Raw genomic sequence first — 25277 nt, 5'->3', positions numbered from 1 at the left:
GTGGGCCGGTGGCGTCACGAGTCTGCGTGAACAGAAAGCCCGCCAACACTAAGAATGAACCAACTTATGACAGCCCACATCGGTGTGGATCAGCCAGCTTCCGGTCACAACTCACAACCGGCAGGCAGGCGGTGGCGCCGCGGCGACACCGTTCCACGGTTCCACTCCACGTCTCCACCCCTGACGCGCGGAACTGGCGGTGGCGAGCGAAGCTAATGGCCATCCATGCCCCGCTCCGCCTCTGCCTCCGCCTCCATGCGAGGAAGGTAGCCAGACGCGTATAAAGGGCAGCCAGAAATTCGGATCCACCTGTATGCGTCTCCGTTCGTTCACGCCACAGGCAAGGCACAGGGGCTTGTGAGGGAGAGCGAGGAGCGGAGGAGGACATGGTGCACGGGACGCTGGAAGTGCTGCTCGTTGGGGCCAAGGGCCTCGAGAACACCGATTACCTCTGTACGCATCGGCTAATAATTCTTTCCTTTTTCCTGCTCTTTGTTCAATCTGCACGTGATTTACCGTCGTCCATTGTTTCCATGGAGATCGGAGCTTCTGGAATCTGGACTAGTAACAATTGGTCAATTGCTCAGCTAACCTTGGTTGGTCGATGGATTAATAAACTATTACCGCGTTGGCGTTGCTAATCTAGATTGATTTAACTAATCGTGTTACTTGTCAGTTCCTAGTCCTTCGGTGGGGAGCGTTAGGAAAACGATTCTATGAGCGGTTTTGTTTGAAGTTCAATGATTACGTGAATTGTTGGCACTTGTTCTTGTTAGTATAGGAAGCCCAAGGACACTGTGGATTTCGCATGTGTTTGTAGATTTCAGGGTCGTCAATTGTGGATTTGCAAACGGACAGATAGAACGTATGGAATAGGAAGTTTCTTACGAATATAATAATTGCTCAAATGTGTCACATTACTTGTTCAGTTGCTTTGTCAGTTGTATTTCCACCAAAACAAATTCTCCGTTACTGCTGAGATTCCTTTTGATGAGTTTTTCCTTGGAATGAACCGGCAGGTAACATGGATCCGTATGCAATTCTCAAGTGCCGTTCACAGGAGCAGAAGAGCAGTATTGCAACTGGTGGATATCTATTTGATTTTTCCTTACAATATTTATTTTTAGCTCTTTATTGTGATTATGTTTTCTCCAAACATTTGGATGTTTCCCGTTAGGGAAATAGGTTGATCTCATGCCCGATATAGTTTATTCCAAAGCTTCCTCATAGATTTATGTATAAGCTATACCAAACAAGACGTTTGTATAGCAACTTATCAGTTCAGCTGTTTTTCATAATAAACTAAAAGCAGACAATAAACAGAAGCTATGTTTTACCAACTTCTTAGATAAACTGCTTCTTCAACAAGCAACAACTCTACCAAACAGGTCCTCAGTTTGGCTATGAGAATTCAGAAGTTCCCTGAAACATTGCATTCCCTCATACAAGATGTTTTGTGGAATACTATAATTAGGCAGTCCATTGTATGCTTAAAGAATAATAGACGTCACATAAAAATTGTACTATGATGCAAGGCAAATGATAGTGTAAGTGGGTAACCAAGTTTCAGGAAGTGATTGACATGCCCTTTAAAAAACTCGGTGGGGGAGGGAAAGACCACCCTCTCGGTATTATATTAAGAAAAGACTGAAACATGGTCTCGGTCGAGAAAACCCTCGAACTCTAGCCCCCATCACTAACAAGTTGAGTCAACTGTCCACTCTGCAACGGCACAGAGGATGACGCGTATGATATTGATCCCAGAGCGGCGGGACACAACGAGGAATTTTTTTAACCATGCCCGAAAATTCGCCCCAGAGGGGGATTGAACCCGAGACCTGGAGGTGCTACTCGGAATCGTTAACCATTACGCTCGCTAGAAATTAAATCATATATTGATATAAATATACATATAGGTATATGATAAATATTAATTCATATAATAAGGAGGGTAATAAGGTGCTAACGAGTGATTAGGAAGTAATTGTAAGTTAAGAAAACACCATTTTACATTCTGTTTAACATTGGATCTTGGTTTTAACACAGAATCAACCACAAATGATTTATAATTTTCATGCATATTTTAGAAAAAAAGACTAGGGGTTCAAATTCTTATTGCGTTGGCCTTAACCATCTCTAAAATGTAAAAGTGGCATGCTATTTTTATGACTTTTGGGTACTAATAGAAGGCCTCTATACTAATTCATGTTGCTTGAACTCTGCTAGCGACACTAACATGATCATGCATGCAGGAAAAGGAACTACCCCTGAGTGGAATGAAAACTTTATCTTCACTGTGTCTGACCGGACAACAGACTTGGTAATCAAGCTTATGGACAGTGATACAGGCACAGCAGATGACTTTGTTGGTGAAGCAACGTAAGCAACTAAGCACACTGTAATTTGTGTCTGCAGTTCTACTTTCCTTTTATTTTCTTTTTTGAAGAAAGCAAGCAGCTGTCCTGAAGTTGCCATTCTTACTTCTGCCCTTATACTAATTTAATTCAGCAACTGTAGTGTTATTTGGTGATTTGGAATTTAAAGAGCCCTGTTGAATTGGTTTTGACAGGATTCCATTGGAAGCAGTGTATACTGAAAGGAGCATTCCACCAACACTCTATAATGTTGTGAAAGGTGAAAAATACTGCGGGGAAATCAAAGTTGGTCTCACATTCACTCCTGAGGTAGTTTCTAGAAATCTGCCTCTATGTTTATATTTATATATGAATGTTGAAATTTTTAATCTAATTTTAACTTTAAATCCTTTTGTGATATACTGTCTACATCCTTTCTCTTTTGGTTGCCATTTTGGAAACTAGTAGTCTCCAATATTTGAAAATTGACCTTACTTTTATATGGGTAATTAACAAGACATAAGTTTTATGTAAGCATTCTTAATGAAAAATACAAGTACTTTCCTTTTTTTACTCAATATATGCCCATGCTGCCGTGCATATAGAAGCGTTGGTTGCTACCTACTATTATGAATGAAGCAAGTTATGAACACTGAAATTATAAATTTAGCAGTCAGGTACAGTAAACTGTAAGGTTTCATAATCCATTAGCATTTCGATCTGCCACCTGTGCATCATGGTGAAAATATCTTTATCTACTTTTATAAAAAGCATTGGTGGTGATGGTGGTAGTTCTACATGAGGATATCTGTGTAGTGATTTGCGTACACGCATATGTCATAGCCTCGGAGGATTTTTAAAGATCCAAGAACATATTGTTCCAGCATATATTCTAATAAGAAAATTGACCTAGTTCATGAGGAAAACCGGTTACTATGTCGTGCCTGGATCTTAGGTGTGGCATGGCGAGTTAGACCTGACATAGTCTGGTTTTATTTTTCTGTAATTTTCTATAATAACATATCTATATTATGCTTGTGCACATTTTCAGCTTGTTTTTTGCTATTTAAATGTCATGGGCTGCCATGGACCCATCCTGCCATTGCCAGTCCGACACGATTACTTGTCTGGCACTGGCAGGCTATGCTCGAGCCTCGCTCATGGCCGATGGGTCGGCACGGGATGACCCGCTGGACCATCCGTGCCGTCCGTAGCACGGTCCAATCTATGTCGTGCTTTAGTGAGCCCGTGTCAGGCTGTGCTGAGCGGGCATCTGCATATCTTGCATAGCTTGGAATAAAGTAATGTTTGGATATTAACTAGCTCAGTCGTTAGAGTATATATTTTTTGGCTGATTATAATACACCTTTTGTTGTCTAAATTTCTACTTATTGTTGTTAATTAAATGAAGAAAGAAAAGGTTTGCATAGACTGCAATGTGCAAACTACCAAGGTTTCCCCTTTTTTGTGTGTAGTCTAGGCAAGCATTTCTTTCGATGAGTATAGCATTATGGCATCCCTGTTGTTGAATTAATACAGGCTGTGATGAGTTCCCTAACACTTAGGTCTACTCCATAACTGAACATAATAGCTAGCCTCAGCATCCGTATGGTGTCTACTGTCTAGTCATGTGATGCCATGCCGGCAATGCTGTGGTGGTGTTAAGTACAAGTAATTGTACATCTGTTTTGAGATACAGTTGGCTGTACTGCACTTGTAAAGCTACTGGACCGTTTGCCTGAAGTATTTGCAGTGGATATGCAACGCAGGAAAGTAGAATTCACCTGAAGTCCTGAACATGACCCCCCCTCCCACAAAAAAAACTGTCCCATCAAGTAAAAAAAACTATTGCTGTTTATTTGTCAACAATTGCTCACATGGAACCTGTTTGCCACAATACGATGCAAGAAAAAAACATGCTGCTGCTCGCCTGTGTTCGTTTGTGCGTGTTTGTTTTCATGTTTGGGGGGGGGGGTGTATTTGCAATTTCTTTTCCTCTACTTAATATACAATGGCACTCGATTTTCCTGAGAAAAAAAACTCTGGTGCTTTTCATTAGGCTGATGTTATTCTTTATGTAGGATACTCGCCAGCGGGGTCTCCCAGAGGACTTCGGTGGATGGAAGCAATCATCTTAGAGCTAGATGCTTTAAGGGTGCACCAGAGCACAGCGACAATTCATGCGCTTGGAGCCTTCAGCCGTCGAGTACTTCATGCTAATGCAGAATTCATTCGATTTGGCTTCTTTTGATTGTTTCAGAAGAAGTGTTATTAGTGAGTTTCAACAAAAAATAGCTCCATATTGCTCTATATCCCGTATTGGAAATTCTAAGGCCGTTTGTGATTACTGCTTACAACAAGAAGTTTTGCTTCTAGTTCCCACTACGCTTTTTTTTGAAGTTTTGAGTGGAACATCTTTGTGTTCAACGTTTGGGGAGGTGTAGGCCAGTAATACTGCAAGAAAGGAATAATTTCCCTTGCAGCAACATTGTTTTTTGTGATCCTTGAACAAAATTGTTCCCTTGACATGTCCCAGATGATGAGATGAGTGTAGCCATAGTTTATCTCTAACTTCCTGCTAAGAAACTGACAGAAAGTACTTTTTTTTTCCTTCTTTCGATCTTCGTAAGGGATTGAAGCTGCACTGCTGCAGGACAGCAGAAGGCTTCTGGTGCAAAATGTGCAACCTCCTCGCCTGTTCGCCTCGCTTTAATCTGTTTCTACAATGTTTTTGTTTTCTTGTATTGTAGCCGTAACAGTCTAAATAGCCGCGATGGCAATCGTGGGAAGCAATTGAACGAATTGGTGTTGTTACTGTCGTTTCGGACACTGAAAGACCATCTTTCTTTGCTTGCTTTGCCCCGAAAGGAGGAATTTTGCATTAATAATTAAATACATTCTTGAGTGAAATTCCTCTGTTCCAGCAGGAACTAGTGATTTCATATTTGTTTTCTTATTTAATGATGACAAGAAGTAACAGAATGTCACTGTCTCAAAGACAGTGCGCACGGGCGCCACCCCTCTACTAGGAGTGTAGGGTAGTAGGCGTTGGGAAGCTGCACTGCAGCCGGTGAGAAGTGATATGAGACAACTCACCAGAACTTGCCAGGTCCCCATCTCCCTGTGCTGCTCTGATCTCAACGCACTAGACCACAGGAGTGCCACAATGGCACTCAGAAATCACCACATCCAGCACCGCCACAACGAGAAGAAAGAAAGCGGTCTTTGCTCATGCAAGGTGTTTTTGAAGTATTAGTTCTCGCTTGTTTAATTGGATGGAACAAACCTTCTAGCTTTTACTAAGCCATGATATACCCATAATCTTTTTAGAGTTTTAGAAACAGCACTTAGAATGTCTCTATGTATATGAATAAACTACGGATTTTACACGCTGACTTATAAAACTAAACAAAGTTTTTCTATCACATTTTTATTTATTTATATACCTAATACCTTACCACCACACCAAAGAGACCCTAATAGAGTGTTTGGTTTGAGAAATGATATAGTCTATCATCTCTCACTCCTCATTTTTTGTTTGGTTTGTGGAATGAAGTGAGTTAATCCATCACCACCTCATTCCTCATAAGGGCTGATTTGGTGACCAGTGATCACGGGAGGATTGGAGGGGATTGAGGGGGAAATTAGTTCATTTCCCCCTCAATCCCCCGGGATCCCTTTGTCACCAAATCAGCCCTAAATAGTTGTTTAGTATTAATATGTGGAATAAAGTCATCCCACCAAATTTAAGAAATAGACTCATGATACACCACTTCATTTTGGATAGAGTGATTCATCACACCAAACACCTCATAAAGGACAGTCTTTGGCATGGCTCTTCTCACCTTCGGCTCTAGAACTGTAAAAGCGTTGTAGCACGGAGCCGATTGAGCTACAAATGGTTAATAGCTTCACGCTACAGGCAACGAATTGATCGAAGCATGGATTGACCGATTGGGCATGACTTCACAATCTTTGTGCTACTCGACATTACATGGCGTCAGTAGTTCAGTACAACAGTCTTGTGTCATTATGACTTCTATATTTTTGTTAATCGCTAACTACTATAGTTACAACAGCAAGGCCGAAATGCCGAAGAAATTAAAACACGAATTGCAGACAGCGCGACAGAGCACGTACGTGGGGTTGTAGCAGTGCCTGTGTCCCCAGCCCAGAGCTGGCTTCAGGCTAGTTGTGCAGTGGGTTGGGGCCCTGGGGAACCAGCCTCTTGGACTCGCCCTGCACCGCCCTTGCGCCCATGTCGCCGCCGACATCGGGCGGCGCCGTCCGAGGCGGCGGGCGCACCGTCCACAGGACGGCGCCGCCGTGCTTCCGCGCCGCGGTCGCCGCATCGGGCTTCGGAGCTCTGCAGCTGATGTAGGTGAAAGTGGCCAGGAGCAACAACAGGAGCATGGCCGGCGACGATGGAGCGTGTCTCATGGCTGGCCGCTAGCTTCTCCGACTCCACCGGCCGGGAGCAGCTATGCAAGCGCAAGGTAGCTAGCTACAAGTGGCGAGAGTTAGGAGGCGCTCCTTGTGCTGTGGAGTGTGCTGTGTGTGGAGAGGACGGGAGGTAGTGGGAGTCTGGGAGATGGCCAGATGGGCGCCAGGAAGTCTCAGGTGACCCATGCATGGGCTTGGAAGAAGGCACCACGCGTTTATATTTTAATCGGTTCGTGTGGTCATTTATATGCATTAAATATGGTGGTGCCGGTGGTAATGGTTCATCCAGTACAAACCGTGTCAAAATGCCCCTATAATTGTTGCCTTAAAGCGATAGATCCACACAATTAACAATTAGCTCCTAATCGATATGAACACATGGTTAATATGTATGTTATTTTACTGCAACTCTATATTGTAGGGTTGTATTATACACTTACGTGTAGGAGTTGTTTGAAACCCTAAATATATGAACTTATGTTTTTTTTTATGAATACTAGCATACTAAGTCGAGTAACTGCTATGCTAATTGGGGATCTCGGTAGAAGTCGAGTGATTTTTCTAGCACTCGCGCGAGGTCAAAAATTGACTGTACTCATCTTGATGAAGGGATTATGATTGTTTGTGGACACGAATCCCTGGGGATACTCTGTCTATGGAACGGAATTGGAATAAAGATTAATGTGTGGTACCGTGTGTCAAGCTTTTGAAAGCACTAAACACATGCCGAGAAATATGGTAAATCGGTAAGCCTAGTATCTGAGTAAAGCCAGGCGTGGACTTTCCCCCTCACTTGTTCTGAGACTTGGTCTCCTATTTCGAATATGGTGGGTACAAGGACAGTCACAACAAGGCTAGGTCCGGGGTAGTGGGGCATTGTATCTAAGACAGTGGGCCCTGGCCACGAACGGGGGATCAATAGGGGCAGTTGATATGTGTGGGGGACGGAGTGCCCCTACATGTCATGTCGTTTAGGTTTCCATTGCAAGGTTAATACTCGATTTGAATCGAGTGCTTCTCGCGACTAATGAGACTACTTGATACATGCTATTATATCGAGTAAGAAGTGTAATGAGGTTTCATGATATAAAGCATTGTTTGCAATAAATGCTTGTTACCATGTGTGATTAGAAGGATGCTAACCTAGACTAAAGAATACTCTAGAACTTCAAAAGCTAAAACTTGATTAGACACAACTAGTGCTTTTGGCAACCAAACTAAAAGGGAAATAGGCTCACCTTTTTCTAAATGATTTTGGTGGTTGAATTGTCCAACATAAATTATTGGACTAACTAGTTTGCTCTAGATTATAAGTTCTACAGGTGCCAAAGGTTCAACACAAACCAATAAAAAGTCCAAGAAAGGGTTCAAATAAAAAGAGCAAAAGACAACCGAAGGCAACCCTGGTCTGGCGCACAGGACAGTGTCCGGTGCACCAGGGAGATCAACTCCAAACTTGCCACCTTCGGGTTTCTGGAATTGCCCCCCGCTATAATTCATCGGACTGTCCGGTGTGCCAAGCGGAGTAACGGCTATAGCGCCAACGGTCGACTGCAAAAGTGAACAGTGAACAGTGCCGACTGCGCGTGCAGAGTCAGAGCAGGCGCCAGATGGCGCACCGGACAGTGAATAGGACCTGTCCGGTGGCCCCACTTGTCAGAGCTCCATCGGTCGAACCCTAACGGTTGGGTGACGTGGCTGGCGCACCGGACAGTGTCCGGTGGCGCACCGGACTGTCCGGTGCGCCCTTCGACAGCAGCCTTCCTCAACGACCACTTTGGTGGTTGGGGCTATAAATACCCCCAACCACCAACACTTCAAGGGATCCAAGTTTTCAGCCAACACATTCAATACAAGAGCTAGTGCATTCAATACAAGACACAAATAGAGTGAATCAAAATCTCTCCAAGTCCCAATTCCACTCAAAGCATTAGTGACTAGAAGAGAGAGTTTTTGTTGTGTTCTTTTGAGCTCTTGCGCTTGGATCACTTTTCTTCTTCCTCCTTTCTTGTTCCCAAGATCATTGTAATCAAAGCAAGAGACACCAAGTTGTGGTGGTCCTTGTAGTGGACTAAGTGTCCCGTTTGATTGAAGAGAAAAGCTCACTCGGTCTAGGTGATCGTTTGAGAGAGGGAAAGGGTTGAAAGAGACCCGGTCTTTGTGACCACCTCAACGGGGAGTAGGTTTGCAAGAACCGAACCTCGGTAAAAAAAATCACCGTGTCATTTGCCTTATTCGTTTGTGATTTGTTTTCACCCTCTCTTTCGGACTCGATTATATTTCTAACGCTAACCCGACTTGTAGTTGTGCTTAAAGTTTATAAATTTCAGATTTGCCTATTCACCCCCCTCTAGGCGACTTTCAATTGGTATCAGAACCTGGTACTTCATTAGAGTCTAACCGCTCAAAGTGATGTCTGGAGCTCACGCCAAGAAGGAGATGGTGACCGGCGAGAAGCTCGCCACAAGCCACGGGAAAGCTCCATCAGGAGGGTCTGGCAATAAGAAGAGGGAGGAATCACCTCCCCGCGTGAAGTCGCACCGGAGTGGCGACAAGAAGAAGAAAATGAAGAAAGTGGTCTACTACGAGACCGATTCTTCATCGCCTTCCACCTCCGGGTCCGACACGCCGTCCGTCACTTCTAAGCGCCATGAGCGCAAGAAGTTTAGTAAGATCCCTTTACGCTATCCTCGCATTTCCAAACACACTCCTTTACTTTCCGTCCCACTAGGCAAACCACCAGTTTTTTATGGTGAAGATTATTGTATGTGGAGTGATAAAATGAGACACCATCTAACCTCACTCCACGCTAGTATTTGGGACATTGTTGAATTTGGTGCGCAGGAACCATCCGTGGGGGATAAAGGCAATGACTCGGACGAGGTAGCCCAAATTCGGCATTTCAACTCCCAAGCCACCACTATACTCCTCGCCTCTCTGAGTCGAGAGGAGTATAACAAGGTGCAAGGATTGAAGAGTGCCAAAGAGATTTGGGACGTGCTAAAAACCGTGCACGAAGGAGACGAGGTGACCAAGATCACCAAGAGAGAAACGATCGAGGGGGAGCTCGGTCGCTTCATGCTTCATCAAGGGGAGGAGCCACAAGTGATGTACAACCGGCTCAAGACCTTGGTGAACCAAGTGCGCAACCTCGGGAGCACAAAGTGGGATGACCATGAAATGGTCAAGGTTATTCTTAGATCACTCGTTTTTCTTAACCCTACTCAAGTTCAATTAATTCATGGTGATCCAAGATATAAACTAATGTCTCTCGAGGAAGTGATAGGAAAATTTGTGAGCTTTGAATTGATGATCAAAGGCTCCAAGAAATTCATCGAGCAAGGCGCCTCCTCCACACCCAAGATGCCACCTGTAGCATTCAAGGCGATGGAGGAGAAGAAAGAAGAGCCTACATCAAGTAGACTCCCCATCGACGATTCTGTTGGGGACTTGTTCTCAAATGCTAGGAGTTAAGAACAAGGCAACATAAAAAATGTTAATCGCTAAAGTCCTTCGTCCTTCGAAGCATTATTTCCCTTAGGATATAATGATTTTCGGACGAAGGTGATGAAGAGCGTGCCTTCATAAATTTATTATACAGTGACGAAGAATAAAATGTAGAGAATATAAGAGATAACATAAATAATTATATATTATTATCAGACATAGACATAAACATCTTTGAATTGCAAATGTACCTTCAACTGGAAGGAGATGATAGTACAAGCGTGACGCAAAAAGCGAATGCCAAGTCAGCGTGAACAGTACGGGAGTACTGTTCACCTATTTATAGGTGCGGGACACAACACATACAAAATTACATTCATGCCCTTTACAGTTGATAATAACTCTATAGTAGTCTGTCGAGGTCTAAATAGCCTTTTCATCTTTAAGTCGGTTTCACTTTCTGCTGTCACGCCGAAGCTTTCCTGCTCACACCTTCGGCGTTGTACCAACCTTCGTATTATTCTGGTCTACTGTGATGCCGACTTGAGTCCGAAGATACCTGTTCACACATTATACTCCAGAAATACTGTTAAATCCTGTTTTTGAGGACCTTCGGATGTCGAAGGTCCCCAACAGTAGCCCCTCGCAATATTAATTTGTTTAAAATAAAATAATAAATTTAGATTGCGACATGGACGAAGGCTTTACGCCGAAGGTCCGAAAAAACACCTTCCCTTTGCTAGAATAGCAACATTCACTGACAAGCGGGGTCTTTCAATTTTCAACGCACTTGGCGTATAAATACGGTCATACCGCAAACTCATTTGACACGCTCTCTGGCCAACTGCTCCCGCTTACTCAATTTTTAGCTCTTGTGCACTAAGATTTGTTAAGCCTTTAGTTTCGAAGCTTCGGCTTTGAAAATAGTTTTTAGTGTCTCCGAAGATGTCTGAGGGTAAGAAGACTGTTGCTGAGATGAAGCTGAGCCTGGACGAAGAGAAAAACTTGGAGTTTCTTATAGCGATGTCAAAGACCAATACAGAAAAAATCACCAAGGAGATTCTGGAAGGTTTTTCTGAAGATACTGGTGACAGTGACAGCTATGATGTGGACAGTGGTGGTGAAGACTCCGAAGATCGTCCCTGGCGACCAAGCCATTCAGTTTATGGTAGATCAACTATCAAAGAGAATCATCTTGTCAACATGAGAGGAAGGTATTTCCGGGATTTATCCATTGTGAGGGCCGACGAAGGGGAAAAAACGTGCCCACACCCTGAAGAGAATGAAGTCGTAGTGTACCGAAGCTTTTTGAAAGCTGGACTGCGATTTCCCTTGAGCAGCTTCGTCGTGGAGGTGTTGAAAATCTTCGAAGTCTATCTTCACCAACTTACCCCCGAAGCAATCATAAGGCTGAATATCTTCGTGTGGGCCGTGAGAAGCCAAGGTCTGAAGCCTGATGCAAAAAGCTTCTGCAATATACACGAATTATCATACGAAACAAAACCTTGGGGTAAGGAACAGTATCACAATAATTTTGGCTGCTACAGTTTCGTTTCTCGGTCCGGGTCAAGCTGCCTCGTGCCAACCTTTCGGAAGAGATGGCCCGGCGACTGGATGACAGAATGGTTTTATGTGAAGAATGATCTGACAATACGAGAAGATATCAAAGGTATAATTATGCGCCCTATCTGGCAAAGCTTCGGCCTTCGGAGGCCGAAGGTTGAAATGAATGAAGCTGTCGAAGAATGCCAGAGGGCCTTCGGCGCAGTCTGCTCTTTCATTGGAACGAGAGACTTAGTACAAGAGCATATTGCCTTCAGGGTATGGCCGCTCGCGGAGAAATGGGAAATGCCACAAGAAACCGTAAAAGAGGCCGACGAAGGTGGACTTATCAGGTTGAAGTACACTTTTAAATTTGGAGATAAATTCGTTGAGCCAGATGATGACTGGTTAAAAAGTATTGAAAATTTAAGTGATGAACTGCTTGGGGCTTATTCGAAGGCTGAAGATACTGCAATGTCAGTAGCCTTCGGAGGCCGAAAAAAGAAGAGGCTGAATCGGGTATTTGATGCAATCGGGTTTGTCTACCCTGACTATTGCTATCCCATTCGAAGGCAGAAAAGAAAAAACACAACCTCTGCAAAAGAAGAAGCTGCAACTGCTCCTAGCGAGCCAGAACCGAAAAGAAAGAAGATAAAGGTCCTTACACATCGGCCGCGCTATATTGAACCAGCTTCGGTGCCTGAGTTTACCGGAGATACTTCTTCGGCCGCCGAAGCTGAAAAACCAGCCGAGTCGACCTTGCTGCCAGAAGTCGCAGAAACGGCCGAAATGCCAACAAAGATAGAATTGGAACAATCAAAGATTTTGTTATCAGAAACGAAAGAGAAGGCCGAAACGCCGTCCACAGAAAAAATGGAAGAGGTAAAAGAAGCAACTGAGGGATCCAAAACATCAGAAGTTTTGAGTCCTGCAGCAAACATTGAGACAGTAAAAAATCAAAAAGTGCCAGCAGTGACTCCGAAAAGAAAGAGAATGGCTAATGTGCTAGATGTACTGGAAACGATCAAATCTTCAAGCACACCTCCGAAGAGGGCTGCTATCATTCCTGAAACAACAACTGAAATTTCTGGTTCTAAAACTCCAGGGCAAGAGACTGAAGCCGAAGCTGGGCCCTCAGAGCCTGCAAAGATTAAATCCTTGGAAAGTGAGGCAGAAAAAATAACAAAGCCAACTTTTGTTGAAGAAACCAGTGTCATTGCCCCCGAAGCATCCCCCAAAGTTCGTGATTATATTGTTCGTCATGCTTTGGGGAAAAAACTATCAGAAAAAGAAGAGCAAGAGGCCCAGCACTACGCCCAAAAACTGAAATATCCAAAGGGGGCGTTAATATTCAATGGCAGTGGAGAAGAAGACTTCTTGTATTGTCTCCCCGACAGCAAGGAAATTTCTGTCTGTCGGGAGATGAGCAGGAGCTTCGGATTCCCAACTTTAGAAGATGGGCTCTCGGTGCTGTCGAAGAATGATCTGGCCGACAGCCTAGCTTACAATAGCTTAAAGGTGCGACAAATGAAATCCTTGTATTTTTTGTTGAGTCCAAAATTTTTCGTTTGTTTAAACCTATTGACGCAGACATATTTCTCTTTGCAGGGCCTGATACTTAGCAATGCCCTCAGGGCACAGAAAGATGCTGAAGACGAAGGGTGTTCTATAGCCCTGAGCAACCTTCGTTCCGAAGTTATTGAACTGAGGAACGAAGGTCTCGAAAAAGATAAAATGTTGCACTCATTGATAAATAAAATAAAGGAGGACGAAGCTGCTTTCAAAGGTCAAGTTGAAGCTCAGAAGCGGGAATTTGAAGATCTTCGGAAACAACTCGCCAGAGCCAAGGAAGAACGCATACTTGAAGAAACAAAGCGAGAACTTAGCGACCAATGGGCCGATCACCTAGAAATAACTGTTGAAGAGCTTCGTTCGTCCAGAAAGAGATGCTATAACAAATCTATAGAGTGTGTTAAGAAGTTAAAAGCTAGCTTCGCCAGGGTTGGCGCCTTCTCAAGCGAAGAAAACTTTACGAGAGGCAATCCCGAAGGTCCCATCGAATGGATCGGCCACGAAGCTGAGGCCTTCGAAGAAATTTTAAATAGCCGAGGAGATATATGCGCCTTCTCTGGTGCCAGAGGGATTGCCACCATCTTAGAGAAGAAGGGCTGCGAACATGTAAAAATTTTAGCACAGTCCGAAGCTGCTTTGTCCTTTGAAGGTGCAAGAGATCCTTCGGCTGAAGCTAGTATACTTGGTGGAAAGTTTTTTACCGATATCTGGGATAATGGTGGCCGAGAAATGGCCGGAGAAATTATTCGAAGAAGTGAAAAGGGCATTCACGATGCTAGAGAAGTAGCTGAGGCTGCTGAAAAGAGCGCAGAGGCCGAAGGTCATTTAGGTATTAACTAATAGTTTTTATTGTGTTGTAATTTTTAGGCTTTAAGATTTGTTTGCGATTTGTAATAGCAATGTAGCCGTATCCTGTCTTACTTCAGATCCTGCTAAAACGTCTTCGGGCCCTCAGCCGAAAGGAGACGACGAAATTAAAAAGATGGCTGAAGATATTATGGACGAAGTCGTCAATCGGCTCCTGAACGAGGCTGCAGAAGTCGTTTTGAGAGAAGATTAAGTATTTTTGTGAAAACTTCTGAAATGTAATATACTGTAACATTTTGTAACCCCAAATGTAATATATCTATTTTTGTTAGTCAATTCTTTACGATGCATGAAACTTTACACGTACCGCTTTTGAGTCTTTGACGAAAAAACACCTTCCCTTCTTTTCATGCTTCGTGGAGAAAAATTTATCTTTGTCACAACAATATCCAATGTTCTGATGAATAATATCCAGGCTTCGTGAAAATATTTTCTGAAGCTACACTTCCGAAGATCAATGATGTATCTTTTTGTGACTATGATTTCTCCTTTTTTTTCAAAGCGTTCTTCTGTAGATTGATAATGTGTCCACATCTTGTGCCATGTGCAAAATGATGTATGATGCTTATGCTATGCGAAATGATGCGATGATGTTATGTTATGTGAGATGATGTTTATTCCGAAGGTACATACGCATCCCTGCAATAAAACACAATCTTTTATAAGCCTCCTTAGGAGCTTCTTCGCCTTTTACTTCAGCGGAATCAGCGTTTATTTTTCGCTGTAAGCCTCCCTTAGGAGCTTCTTCGCCTTTTACTTTCAGCGGTATTCGCGTTGACTTTTCGCGCTTCGCCTTTTACTTAGGCGGTATCAGCGTTGACTTTTCGCTGTATGCTCTGCATTCCCTTTGGAACGACTTTGGAGCAGAAAACTTACACTGCGCTCCCTTTGGAACGACTTTTTTGTAACTTCGGCAAACTTACTCTGCGTTCCTTAGAACGACTTTTTGTTGCTTCGAAGAATTTTCGATAGTTCGAAGGTCCTCTTTGTTATCACAAGTCTTTGGACTTTAATCAATATAAGCCTGTGAAGAAAATATATTTTCCTTGTAAGAATCAACGAAACTAATTACATGAAACCTAAACAATGTCCTTTATTACAGAAAATAAAACTGAACGAAAAAGATTGCTATTAAGGTAGGATATTTGTCAATAGATGTGCTTTGACTCTGGCACAGTGCTATTGACTGTACGAGCTTCGGACTGCTCTCTGAAGTCCCTCTGATGTGGAGCATACTGGCTCCCTTCTGGCTGTTGGCCTTGTTGCAACGGAGGTGGAGGCGGAGGCTGTTGCCAAGAAGCTTGAGGCTGACTCGCCGAAGCAACAGAAACTGCAGGGTGATTGCCCACATATTCTGGAATGTAGGGCGAATGATACGAAGCTGTATGCATGACCTGCTTCGGCTGAGCTTGTTGTGCTGCTGCTTCAGCTATTTCCTTTTGCTTCTGAATAGTAACATGGCACATCCTGGTAGTATGGCCTTTGTTCTCACCGCAGAATAAGCAAAAGATTCTTCTCGGTTGATCGCCAAATCTTCCTCCAAAGCCCCTGGCGCCTCTGCCTCTTGGAGCTGGTGGTCTGAAGGAGCTTTGCTGTTGCCCCGAAGCCTGTGAGGAACATTGTGGCCTTTGTTGTTGGCTTCCTCTATCATCATTTTGTGTAGAGTTATGAATTGATCTCACGTGCCTCGGGTAGAACCTCCCTCCGAAGCCCCTTGTCATTTCAGAAAACCTGAAAGCCTCCTCCCTTCTTTGGCGAAAATCATTATCGGCCCGAATGTACTCGTCCATCTTCTGGAGCAGCTTCTCCAAAGTTTGAGGAGGCTTCCGAGCGAAGTACTGAGCTGACGGTCCTGGCCGAAGCCCCTTGATCATGGCCTCAATGACAATTTCATTGGGCACCGTTGGTGCCTGTGCCCTCAAACGCAAGAACCTTCGGACATACGCCTGAAGGTATTCTTCGTGATCTTGGGTGCACTGGAACAGAGCCTGAGCAGTGACCGACTCGTCTGAAATCCTTGGAAGCTAGTTAACAACAAGTCCTTCAGCTTCTGCCATGAAGTGATCGTTCCTGGTCGAAGGGAGGAATACCAGGTTTGAGCCACACTCCTGACAGCCATAACGAAAGATTTGGCCATGACTGAAGCATTGCCACCATACGAAGATACTGTTGCTTCGTAGCTCATCAAAAACTGCTTCGGGTCTGAGTGGCCATCGAATACAGGAAGCTGGGGCGGCTTGTAGGACGAAGGCCAAGGTGTAGCCTGCAGCTCAGCGGACAGAGGAGAAGCATCATCAAAAACAAAATTCCCATGATGGAAATTGTCATACCAGTCATCTTCGTTGGGGAAACCCTCCTGATGAAGATCTTGGTGTTGAGGCCTTCGGTGCTGCTCATCCTGGGCAAGATGACGAACTTCTTCAGAGGCTTCGTCTATCTGCCTCTGCAGTTCAGCTAGCCTGGCCATCTTTTCTTTCTTCCTCTGTACTTGTTGATGAAGCATCTCCATATCTCTGATTTCTTGATCTATCTCGTCCTCTGGTGGTGTCGGGCTGACAGCCTTCCTTTTCTGGCTTCGGGCCTCCCGCAGGGAGACTGTCTCCTGATTGTGGTCCAGTGGTTGCAGAGCTGCAGCCCCAGTCGCTGAAGCCTTCTTCGGCGCCATAACGAAGGTTTATGATCGCCGAAGGTGTTCAAAAAACTGAGAGTGGAAGTGAGTTCACCGGAGGTGGGCGCCAATGTTGGGGACTTGTTCTCAAATGCTAGGAGTTAAAAACAAGGCAACATAAAAAATGTTAATCGCTAAAGTCCTTCGTCCTTCGAAGCATTATTTCCCTTAGGATATAATGATTTTCGGGCGAAGGTGATGAAGAGCGTGCCTTCATAAATTTATTATACAGTGACGAAGAATAAAATGTAGAGAATATAAGAGATAACATAAATAATTATATATTATTATCAGACATAGACATAAACATCTTTGAATTGCAAATGTACCTTCAACTGGAAGGAGATGATAGTACAAGCGTGACGCAAAAAGCGAATGCCAAGTCAGCGTGAACAGTACGGGAGTACTGTTCACCTATTTATAGGTGCGGGACACAACCCATACAAAATTACATTCATGCCCTTTACAGTTGATAATAACTCTATAGTAGTCTGTCGAGGTCTAAATAGCCTTTTCATCTTTAAGTTGGTTTCACTTTCTGCTGTCACGCCGAAGCTTTCCTGCTCACACCTTCGGCGCTGTACCAACCTTCGTATTATTCTGGTCTACTGTGATGCCGACTTGAGTCCGAAGATACCTGTTCACACATTATACTCCAGAAATACTGTTAAATCCTGTTTTTGAGGACCTTCGGATGCCGAAGGTCCCCAACAGATTCCAAGCTCGATAACAAGGAGATGGCGCTCATCATCAAGAGCTTCCGTCAAATCCTCAAGCAAAGGGGGGGGGAAGGATTACAAACCCCGCTCCAAGAAGGTTTGCTACAAATGTGGTAAGCTCGGTCACTTTATAGCAAAATGTCCTATTTCTAGTGACAGTGACAGGGGCGACGAAAAGAAGGGAAGAAGAAAGGAGAAGAAGAAGTATTACAAGAAGAAGGGCGGCGATGCCCATGTTTGCCGGGAGTGGGACTCCGACGAGAGTTCCACCGACTCCTCTTCCGACGAGGACGCCGCCAACATCGCCGTCAACAAGGGTCTCCTCTTCCTCAACGTCGGCCACAAGTGCCTCATGGCAAAGGACGGCAAAAAGAAGGTAAAATCTAGAGCCTCCACTAAATATGCAACATCAAGTGATGAGGATAACTCTAGTGATGATGAGGATAACTTGCTTGCCCTTTTTGCCAATCTAAACATGCAACAAAAGGAAAAATTAAATGAATTGATAGGAGCTATTCATGAGAAGGATGAACTCTTGGATAGCCAAGAGGACTTCCTTATTAAAGAAAACAAAAAGCATGTTAAGGTTAAAAATGCTTATGCTCAGGAGGTAGAAAAATGTGAAAAATTGACTAGTGAGCTAAGCACTTGCCATGATACTATTTCTAACCTTAGAAATGAAAATGCTAAATTAATTGCTAAGGTTGAGAAGTTAGATGTTTGTGATGATTCAATTGGTAATCTTAGAAATGATAATGCTTGTTTTATTGCTAAGATTGACAAGTTGAATGCATATCTCTCTAGCCTTAAAATTGAGAATGAAAAATTAATTGCTAAGGCTAAAGACTTAAATGTTTGCAATGTTTCTATTTCCAATCTTAGAGATGAGAATGCTATTTTACATGCTAAGATTGATGAATTAAATGCTTGCAAACCCTCTACATCTAGTGTTGATCATGTTACTATTTGTACTAGATGTAGAGATATTAATGTTGATGCTATTCATGATCACCTAGTTTTAATTAAACAACAAAATGATCACATAGCTCAACTTAGTGCTAAGATTAATGAGCATGACTTAGAAAATGAAAAATTTAAATTTGCTAGAAGCATGCTCTATAGTGGGAGACGCCCTGGCATTAAGGATGGCATTGGCTTCCAAAAGGGAGACAATGTCAAGCTTAATGCCCCCAAGAAATTGTCTAATTTTGTTAAGGGTAAGGCTCCCATGGTTCAGGATAACGAGGGTTACATTTTATACCCTGCCGGTTATCCCGAACACAAAATTAGGAGAATTCATTCTAGGAAGTCTCACTCTAGCTCTCACCATGCTTTTATATATAAGAGTGAGGCATCTAGCTCTAGGCAATCCACTCATGCTAAATTGCCTAAAAAGAAATCTCTCATAGTATCAAATGAACCTAATATTTCATTTAAGACTTTTGATGCTTCATATGTTCTAACTAACAAATCAGGCAAAGTAGTTGCCAAATATGTTGGGGCCAAACACAAGGGCTCAAAGACTTGTGTTTGGGTACCCAAGGTGCTTGTTTCTAATGTCAAAGGACTCAAAACCGTTTGGGTACCTAAGAACAAGGCCTAAATTTGTTTTGTAGGTTTATGCATCCGGGGGCTCAAGTTGGATCATTGATAGCGGGTGCACAAACCACATGACTGGGGAGAAAAGGATGTTCTCCTCCTATGAGAAAACCATGATCCCCAAAGAGCTATCACATTCGGGGATGGAAATCAAGGTTTAGTCAAAGGACTTGGTAAAATTGCTATATCACCTAACCATTCTATCTCCAATGTTTTTCTTGTAGATTCTTTAGATTATAACTTGCTTTCAGTTTCTCAATTATGTAAAATGGGTTACAATTGTCTTTTTACGGATATAGGTGTTACTGTCTCTAGAAGAAGTGATGATTTAGTAGCATTTAAGGGAGTGTTAGAGGGCCAGCTATACTTAGTTGATTTTAATAGAGCTGAACTCGACACTTGCTTAATTGCCAAGACTAACATGGGTTGGCTCTAGCATCGCCGACTAGCCCATGTTGGGATGAAGAATCTTCACAAGCTTCTAAAGGGAGAACACATTTTAGGACTAACAAATGTTCATTTTGAGAAAGACAGGATTTGTAGCGCATATCAAGTAGGGAAGCAAGTTGGTGTTCATCATCCACACAAGAACATCATCACGACTGACAGGCCGCTTGAGCTACTCCACATGGATCTATTCGGCCCGATTGCTTACATAAGCATCGGCGGGAGTAAGTACTGTCTAGTTATTGTGGATGATTATTCTCGCTTCACTTGGGTGTTCTTTTTGCAGGAAAAATCACAAACCCAAGAGACCTTAAAGGGATTCTTGAGACGGGCTCAAAATGAGTTCGGCTTAAGGATCAAGAAGATTAGAAGCGACAACGGGACGGAGTTCAAGAACTCACAAATAGAAGGCTTTCTTGAGGATGAGGGCATCAAGCATGAGTTCTCTTCTCCCTACACGCCTCAACAAAATGGTGTAGTGGAGCGGAAGAATAGAACTCTACTTGACATGGCGAGGACCATGCTTGATGAGTACAAGACCTCAGACCGATTTTGGGCAGAAGCAGTCAACACCGCTTGCTACGCCATCAACCGTCTCTACCTTCACCGAATCCTCAAGAAGACATCGTATGAACTCCTCACCGGTAAAAAGCCCAATGTTTCATATTTTAGAGTCTTTGGTAGCAAATGCTTTATTCTTGTTAAAAGAGGTAGAAAATCTAAATTTGCTCCTAAGGCTGTAGAAGGCTTTTTACTTGGTTATGATTCAAACACAAGGGCATATAGAGTCTTTAACAAGTCCACTGGACTAGTTGAAGTTTCTTGTGACATTGTGTTTGATGAGACTAACGGCTCTCAAGAAGAGCAAGTTGATCTTGATAAGCTAGATGATGAAGAGGCTCCATGCGTCGCGCTAAGGAACATGTCCATTGGGATGTGTGTCCTAAGGAATCCGAAGAGCCTCCGCATACACAAGATCAACCATCATCTTCAAATCAAGCATCTCCACCAACCCAAGATGAGGATCAAGCTCAAGACGATGAAAATGAAGATCAAGAGGAGCCACCTCAAGAGGAGGACAATGATCAAGGGGAGATGCCAATGATCAAGACAAGAAAGATGATGATGAACCAAGACCGCCACACCCAAGAGTCCACCAAGCGATACAACAAGATCACCCCGTGAACTCCATCCTCAGCGATATTCATAAGGGTGTAACCACTCGATCTCGTATCGCTCATTTTTGTGAACATTACTCTTTTGTGTCTTCTATTGAGCCATACAGGGTGGAAGATGCATTAAGAGATTCAGATTGGGTGTTGGCTATGCAAGAGGAACTCAACAATTTCACAAGGAATGAGGTATGGCATCTTGTTCCACGTCCTAGTCAAAATGTTGTAGGAACCAAGTGGGTCTTCCGCAACAAGCAAGATGAGCATGGTGTGGTGACAAGGAACAAAGCCCGACTTATGGCCAAGGGGTATTCACAAGTCAAAGGTTTGGATTTTGGTGAAACCTATGCACCCGTAGCTAGGCTTGAGTTAATTCGCATATTACTTGCCTATGCTACTTACCATGGCTTTAAGCTTTACCAAATGGACGTGAAAAGTGCCTTCCTCAATGGACCAATCAAGGAGGAGGTCTATGTTGAGCAACCTCCCGGCTTTGAAGATAGTGAGTACCCTAACCATGTGTATAAACTCTCTAAGGCGCTTTATGGGCTCAAGCAAGCCCAAAGAGCATGGTATGAATGCCTAAGAGATTTTCTTATCGCTAATGGCTTCAAAGTCGGAAAAGCCGATCCTACTCTCTTTACTAAAACTATTGCAAATGATTTGTTTGTAAGCCAAATTTATGTTGATGATATCATATTTGGGTCTACTAACAAATCTACTTGTGAAGAGTTTAGTAGGATAATGGTTCAAAAATTCGAGATGTCTATGATGGGGAGTTGAAGTATTTCTTAGGATTTCAAGTCAAGCAACTCCAATAGGGCACCTTCATCAGCCAAACGAAGTACATTCAAGACATACTCACCAAGTTTGGGATGAAGGATGCCAAGCCCATCAAGACACCCATGGGAACCAATGGGCATCTCGACCTCGACACGAGAGGTAAATCCGTAGATCAAAAGGTATATCGGTCGATGATATGATCTTTACTCTATTTATGTGCATCTCGACCGGATATTATGCTTTCCGTATGCATATGTGCAAGATTCTAAGCCGATCCTAAGGAAGTTCACCTTAGGGCCGTAAAACGAATCTTGAGATATTTAGTTCATACTCCTAAGTTTGGCCTTTGGTACCCCAAGGGATCCACTTTTGATTTAATAGGATATTCAGATGCTGATTGGGCAGGGTGTAAAATTGATAGAAAGAGCACATCAGGGACTTGTCAGTTCTTGGGAAGATCCCTGGTGTCTTGGGCTTCAAAGAAACAAAACTCAGTACCTCTTTCTACCACTGAAGCCGAGTACATTGCCGCAGGCCATTGTTGCACACAATTGCTTTGGATGAGGCAAACCCTTAGGGACTATGGTTACAAATTAACCAAAGTTCCTCTCCTATGTGATAATGAGAGTGCAATCCGCATGGTAGATAATCTCGTTGAGCACAGCCGCACTAAGCACATAGCCATTCAGTATCACTTTTTAAGGGATCACCAACAAAGGGGGATATCGAGATAGCCTATGTGAGCACCAAAGAACAATTAGCCGATATCTTTACCAAACCACTAGATGAGAAAACTTTTACCAAACTTAGGCATGAGCTAAACATTCTTGATTCTAGGAATTTTGATTGATATTTAGCACACATAGCTCATTTTATACCTTTGATCATATCTCTTTCATGTGCTATGACTAATGTTGTTTTCAAGTGTATTTCATGCTAAGTCATAGATTGAAAGGGAAATAGAGTCTTCGGCGAAGACAAGGCTTCCACTCCACTCCGTCGAATTATTCATCCTTCGCCGTCACTCCACACCGCTCTCCAATTTGGTATAATCTTCACTCGCATATTGTTTGCCAAAAGTGGAGAACGTTTGAAAAAGGGCTTATATTTCACTCACAAATATCCGTTTTTGGCAATTCATGCCAAAGGGGGAGAAAGTATTAGCCCAAAGCAAAAGGACCGCACCACCACCAATTTCAAAAATTATGTTCTTTCAATTTGTATTAAAGAAGTTTTTTGGGTATCTTATTTTTGATATAATTTCAAATTGGTATGACACCTTTCAAAACTAATATCTAAAACCCTCTTGAACACTAAGAGGAGAATTTCATTGAGGGGGAGTTTTGTTTAGTCAAAGGAAAAACATTTGAAACAGGGGGAGAAAATTTCAAATCTTGAAAATGCTTCTCGGAATCTTATTCATCTACCTTTGACTATTTGCAAAATGTTTTTGAAATGAATTTTACAAAGAGTTTGCAAAAAACAAAACAAGTGGTGCAAGCGTGGTCCAAAATGTTAAATTAGAAGAAAGCAATTCATGCATATCTTATGAAATGTAAATTGGTTTAATTCCAAGCAACCTTTGCACTTACATTTAGCAAACTAGTTCAATTCTGCACTTATATATTTGCTTTGGTTTTTGTTGGCATCAATCACCAAAAAGGGGGAGATTGAAAGGGAAATAGGCTCACACCTTTTTCTAAATGATTTTGGTGGTTGAATTGCCCAACACAAATTATTGGACTAACTAGTTTGCTCTAGATTATAAGTTCTACAGGTGCCAAAGGTTCAACACAAACCAATAAAAAGTCCAAGAAAGGGTTCAAATAAAAAGAGCAAAAGACAACCGAAGGCAACCCTGGTCTGGCGCACCGGACAGTGTCCGGTGCACCAGGGAGATCAACTCCAAACTTGCCACCTTCGGGTTTCTGGAATTGCCCCCGCTATAATTCATCGGACTGTCCGGTGTGTCAAGCGGAGTAACGGCTACAACGCCAACGGTCGACTGCAAAAGTGAACAGTGAACAGTGAAAGGGTTCAAATAAAAAGAGTAAAAGACAACCGAAGGCAACCCTGGTCTGGCGCACCGGACAGTGTTCGGTGCATCAGGGAGATCAACTCCAAACTTGCCACCTTCGGGTTTCTGGAATTGCCCCCCGCTATGATTAACCGGACTGTCCGGTGTAGCACCGGACTGTTCGGTGTGCCAAGCGGAGTAACGGCTACAGCGCCAACGGTCGACTGCAAAAGTGAACAGTGAACAGTGCCGACTGCGCGCGTAGAGTCAGAGCAGGCGCCAGATGGCGCACCGGACAGTGAACAGGACCTGTCCGGTGCACCAGCGGACTGTCCGGTGGCCCCACTTGTCAGAGCTCCATCGGTCGAACCTTAACGGTTGGGTGACGTGGCTGGCGCACCGGACTGTCCGGTGCGCCCTTCGACAGGAGCCTTCCCCAACGGCCACTTTGGTGGTTGGGGCTATAAATACCCCCAACCACCAACACTTCAAGGGATCCAAGTTTTCAGCCAACACATTCAATACAAGAGCTAGTGCATTCAATACAAGACGCAAATAGAGTGAATCAAAATCTCTCTAAGTCCCAATTCCACTCAAAGCATTAGTGACTAGAAGAGAAAGTTTTTGTTGTGTTCTTGTAACACCCCACTGAACCCACACAACAAATGTTACCAAAAAATCTTCCTACAAAACTTATGCAACACATAGAGAAATAAAGTATTGCAAAAAACGGCAGCACCTCCCTTGAAAGTAGCATAACAAGGGAAACATAGAGTTTATACAGGATATAAAAGAAAGATAATTGACATAGTATAATTGAAATACAACGGTAGAAATGAACATTCATGACCAGACAAAAGATAGACAACTCAGCCCACCAAACTAAACAGTTGAACTACCATGAAAGATTAGAATGTAATAATCTCCTAGACTTGACCCTCCCTGTTTAACATCATTATTAAGCAGTGGTTCCTTTATTTAAAAGTGTGGTGGCCGTGCTGCTACATCCCTTCTTTCCCAAAGCAAAAATCAGGTGCCTGCATTAGACAACGCAAGAGTGAGATGACACATCTCAGCAAGTAAAAAAACAAACAACAGTTAGACAATGTAAGCCAACCGTGCATAAGCAACCACGTGGTTCCCAACTTCTTTCTTAAATATTAATCTGCAGCAAGTAAGCAAGTAATCAATTACTCAATGCCAAGATAAATCACAAAGTAAAGATCCACATTATCCACATCACCATAATAGGTTCCACACTTCCCCCATGAATGCACATGGCTACAGATGCAGTATGACTTCTGCCTTCATACCTCTAAGGATATGAAGCTGCATCATACCCCTTCTTGGGCAACATATGATGCTCATTGTACTGGTACGGTCGTACCATAAGATCGCGACGAAACTTCAATGCAATGGATGATGAAGGCATTATGCATGTCAACGACATGAGTTCTTCCCAAATAAAGTGTGCTAGACATATACCTCCACCCATTTCACATAATAAACCACATGGGTAACATGATCAAACCACACCCTCCACATGTATAATCAATAAAACATGAATAATTTCAAACAACGGTACCCAATTAGGAATATGAATACGAACACAAATAACACAAACATAATCAAGTATAAGACTCTTCA

General features: G+C 43.1%; 1 protein-coding gene across 1 annotated transcript; it reads left to right on the top strand.

The window, feature by feature from the left end:
* Positions 1–322: 322 nt before the first annotated feature.
* On the top strand, positions 323–5246 carry LOC100286263 (uncharacterized). Its single transcript, NM_001159150.1, has 5 exons — positions 323–453; positions 1020–1085; positions 2253–2379; positions 2570–2684; positions 4436–5246. Exons 1-5 carry the CDS (start codon positions 387–389, stop codon positions 4490–4492), a joined length of 432 nt encoding a protein of 143 aa, NP_001152622.1. The 5' UTR covers positions 323–386; the 3' UTR covers positions 4493–5246.
* The last annotated feature ends 20031 nt before the right edge of the window (positions 5247–25277 follow it).

This window comes from Zea mays, chromosome 4 (genome assembly GCF_902167145.1).
Source record: "Zea mays cultivar B73 chromosome 4, Zm-B73-REFERENCE-NAM-5.0, whole genome shotgun sequence".
Lineage (NCBI taxonomy): Eukaryota > Viridiplantae > Streptophyta > Magnoliopsida > Poales > Poaceae > Zea > Zea mays.
Note: the sequence above shows the minus strand (reverse complement) of the source record. Positions and strands in the feature narration are given on the sequence as shown.

Bases quoted from the DNA above. Each gene is read 5' to 3' on its own strand.
- LOC100286263 (NM_001159150.1), top strand. From the start codon at position 387: ATGGTGCACGGGACGCTGGAAGTGCTGCTCGTTGGGGCCAAGGGCCTC. The intron at 1,086-2,252 runs GTGGATATCTAT...TCATGCATGCAG, and splicing joins GAAGAGCAGTATTGCAACTG to GAAAAGGAACTACCCCTGAG. The intron at 2,380-2,569 runs GTAAGCAACTAA...TGGTTTTGACAG, and splicing joins GACTTTGTTGGTGAAGCAAC to GATTCCATTGGAAGCAGTGT.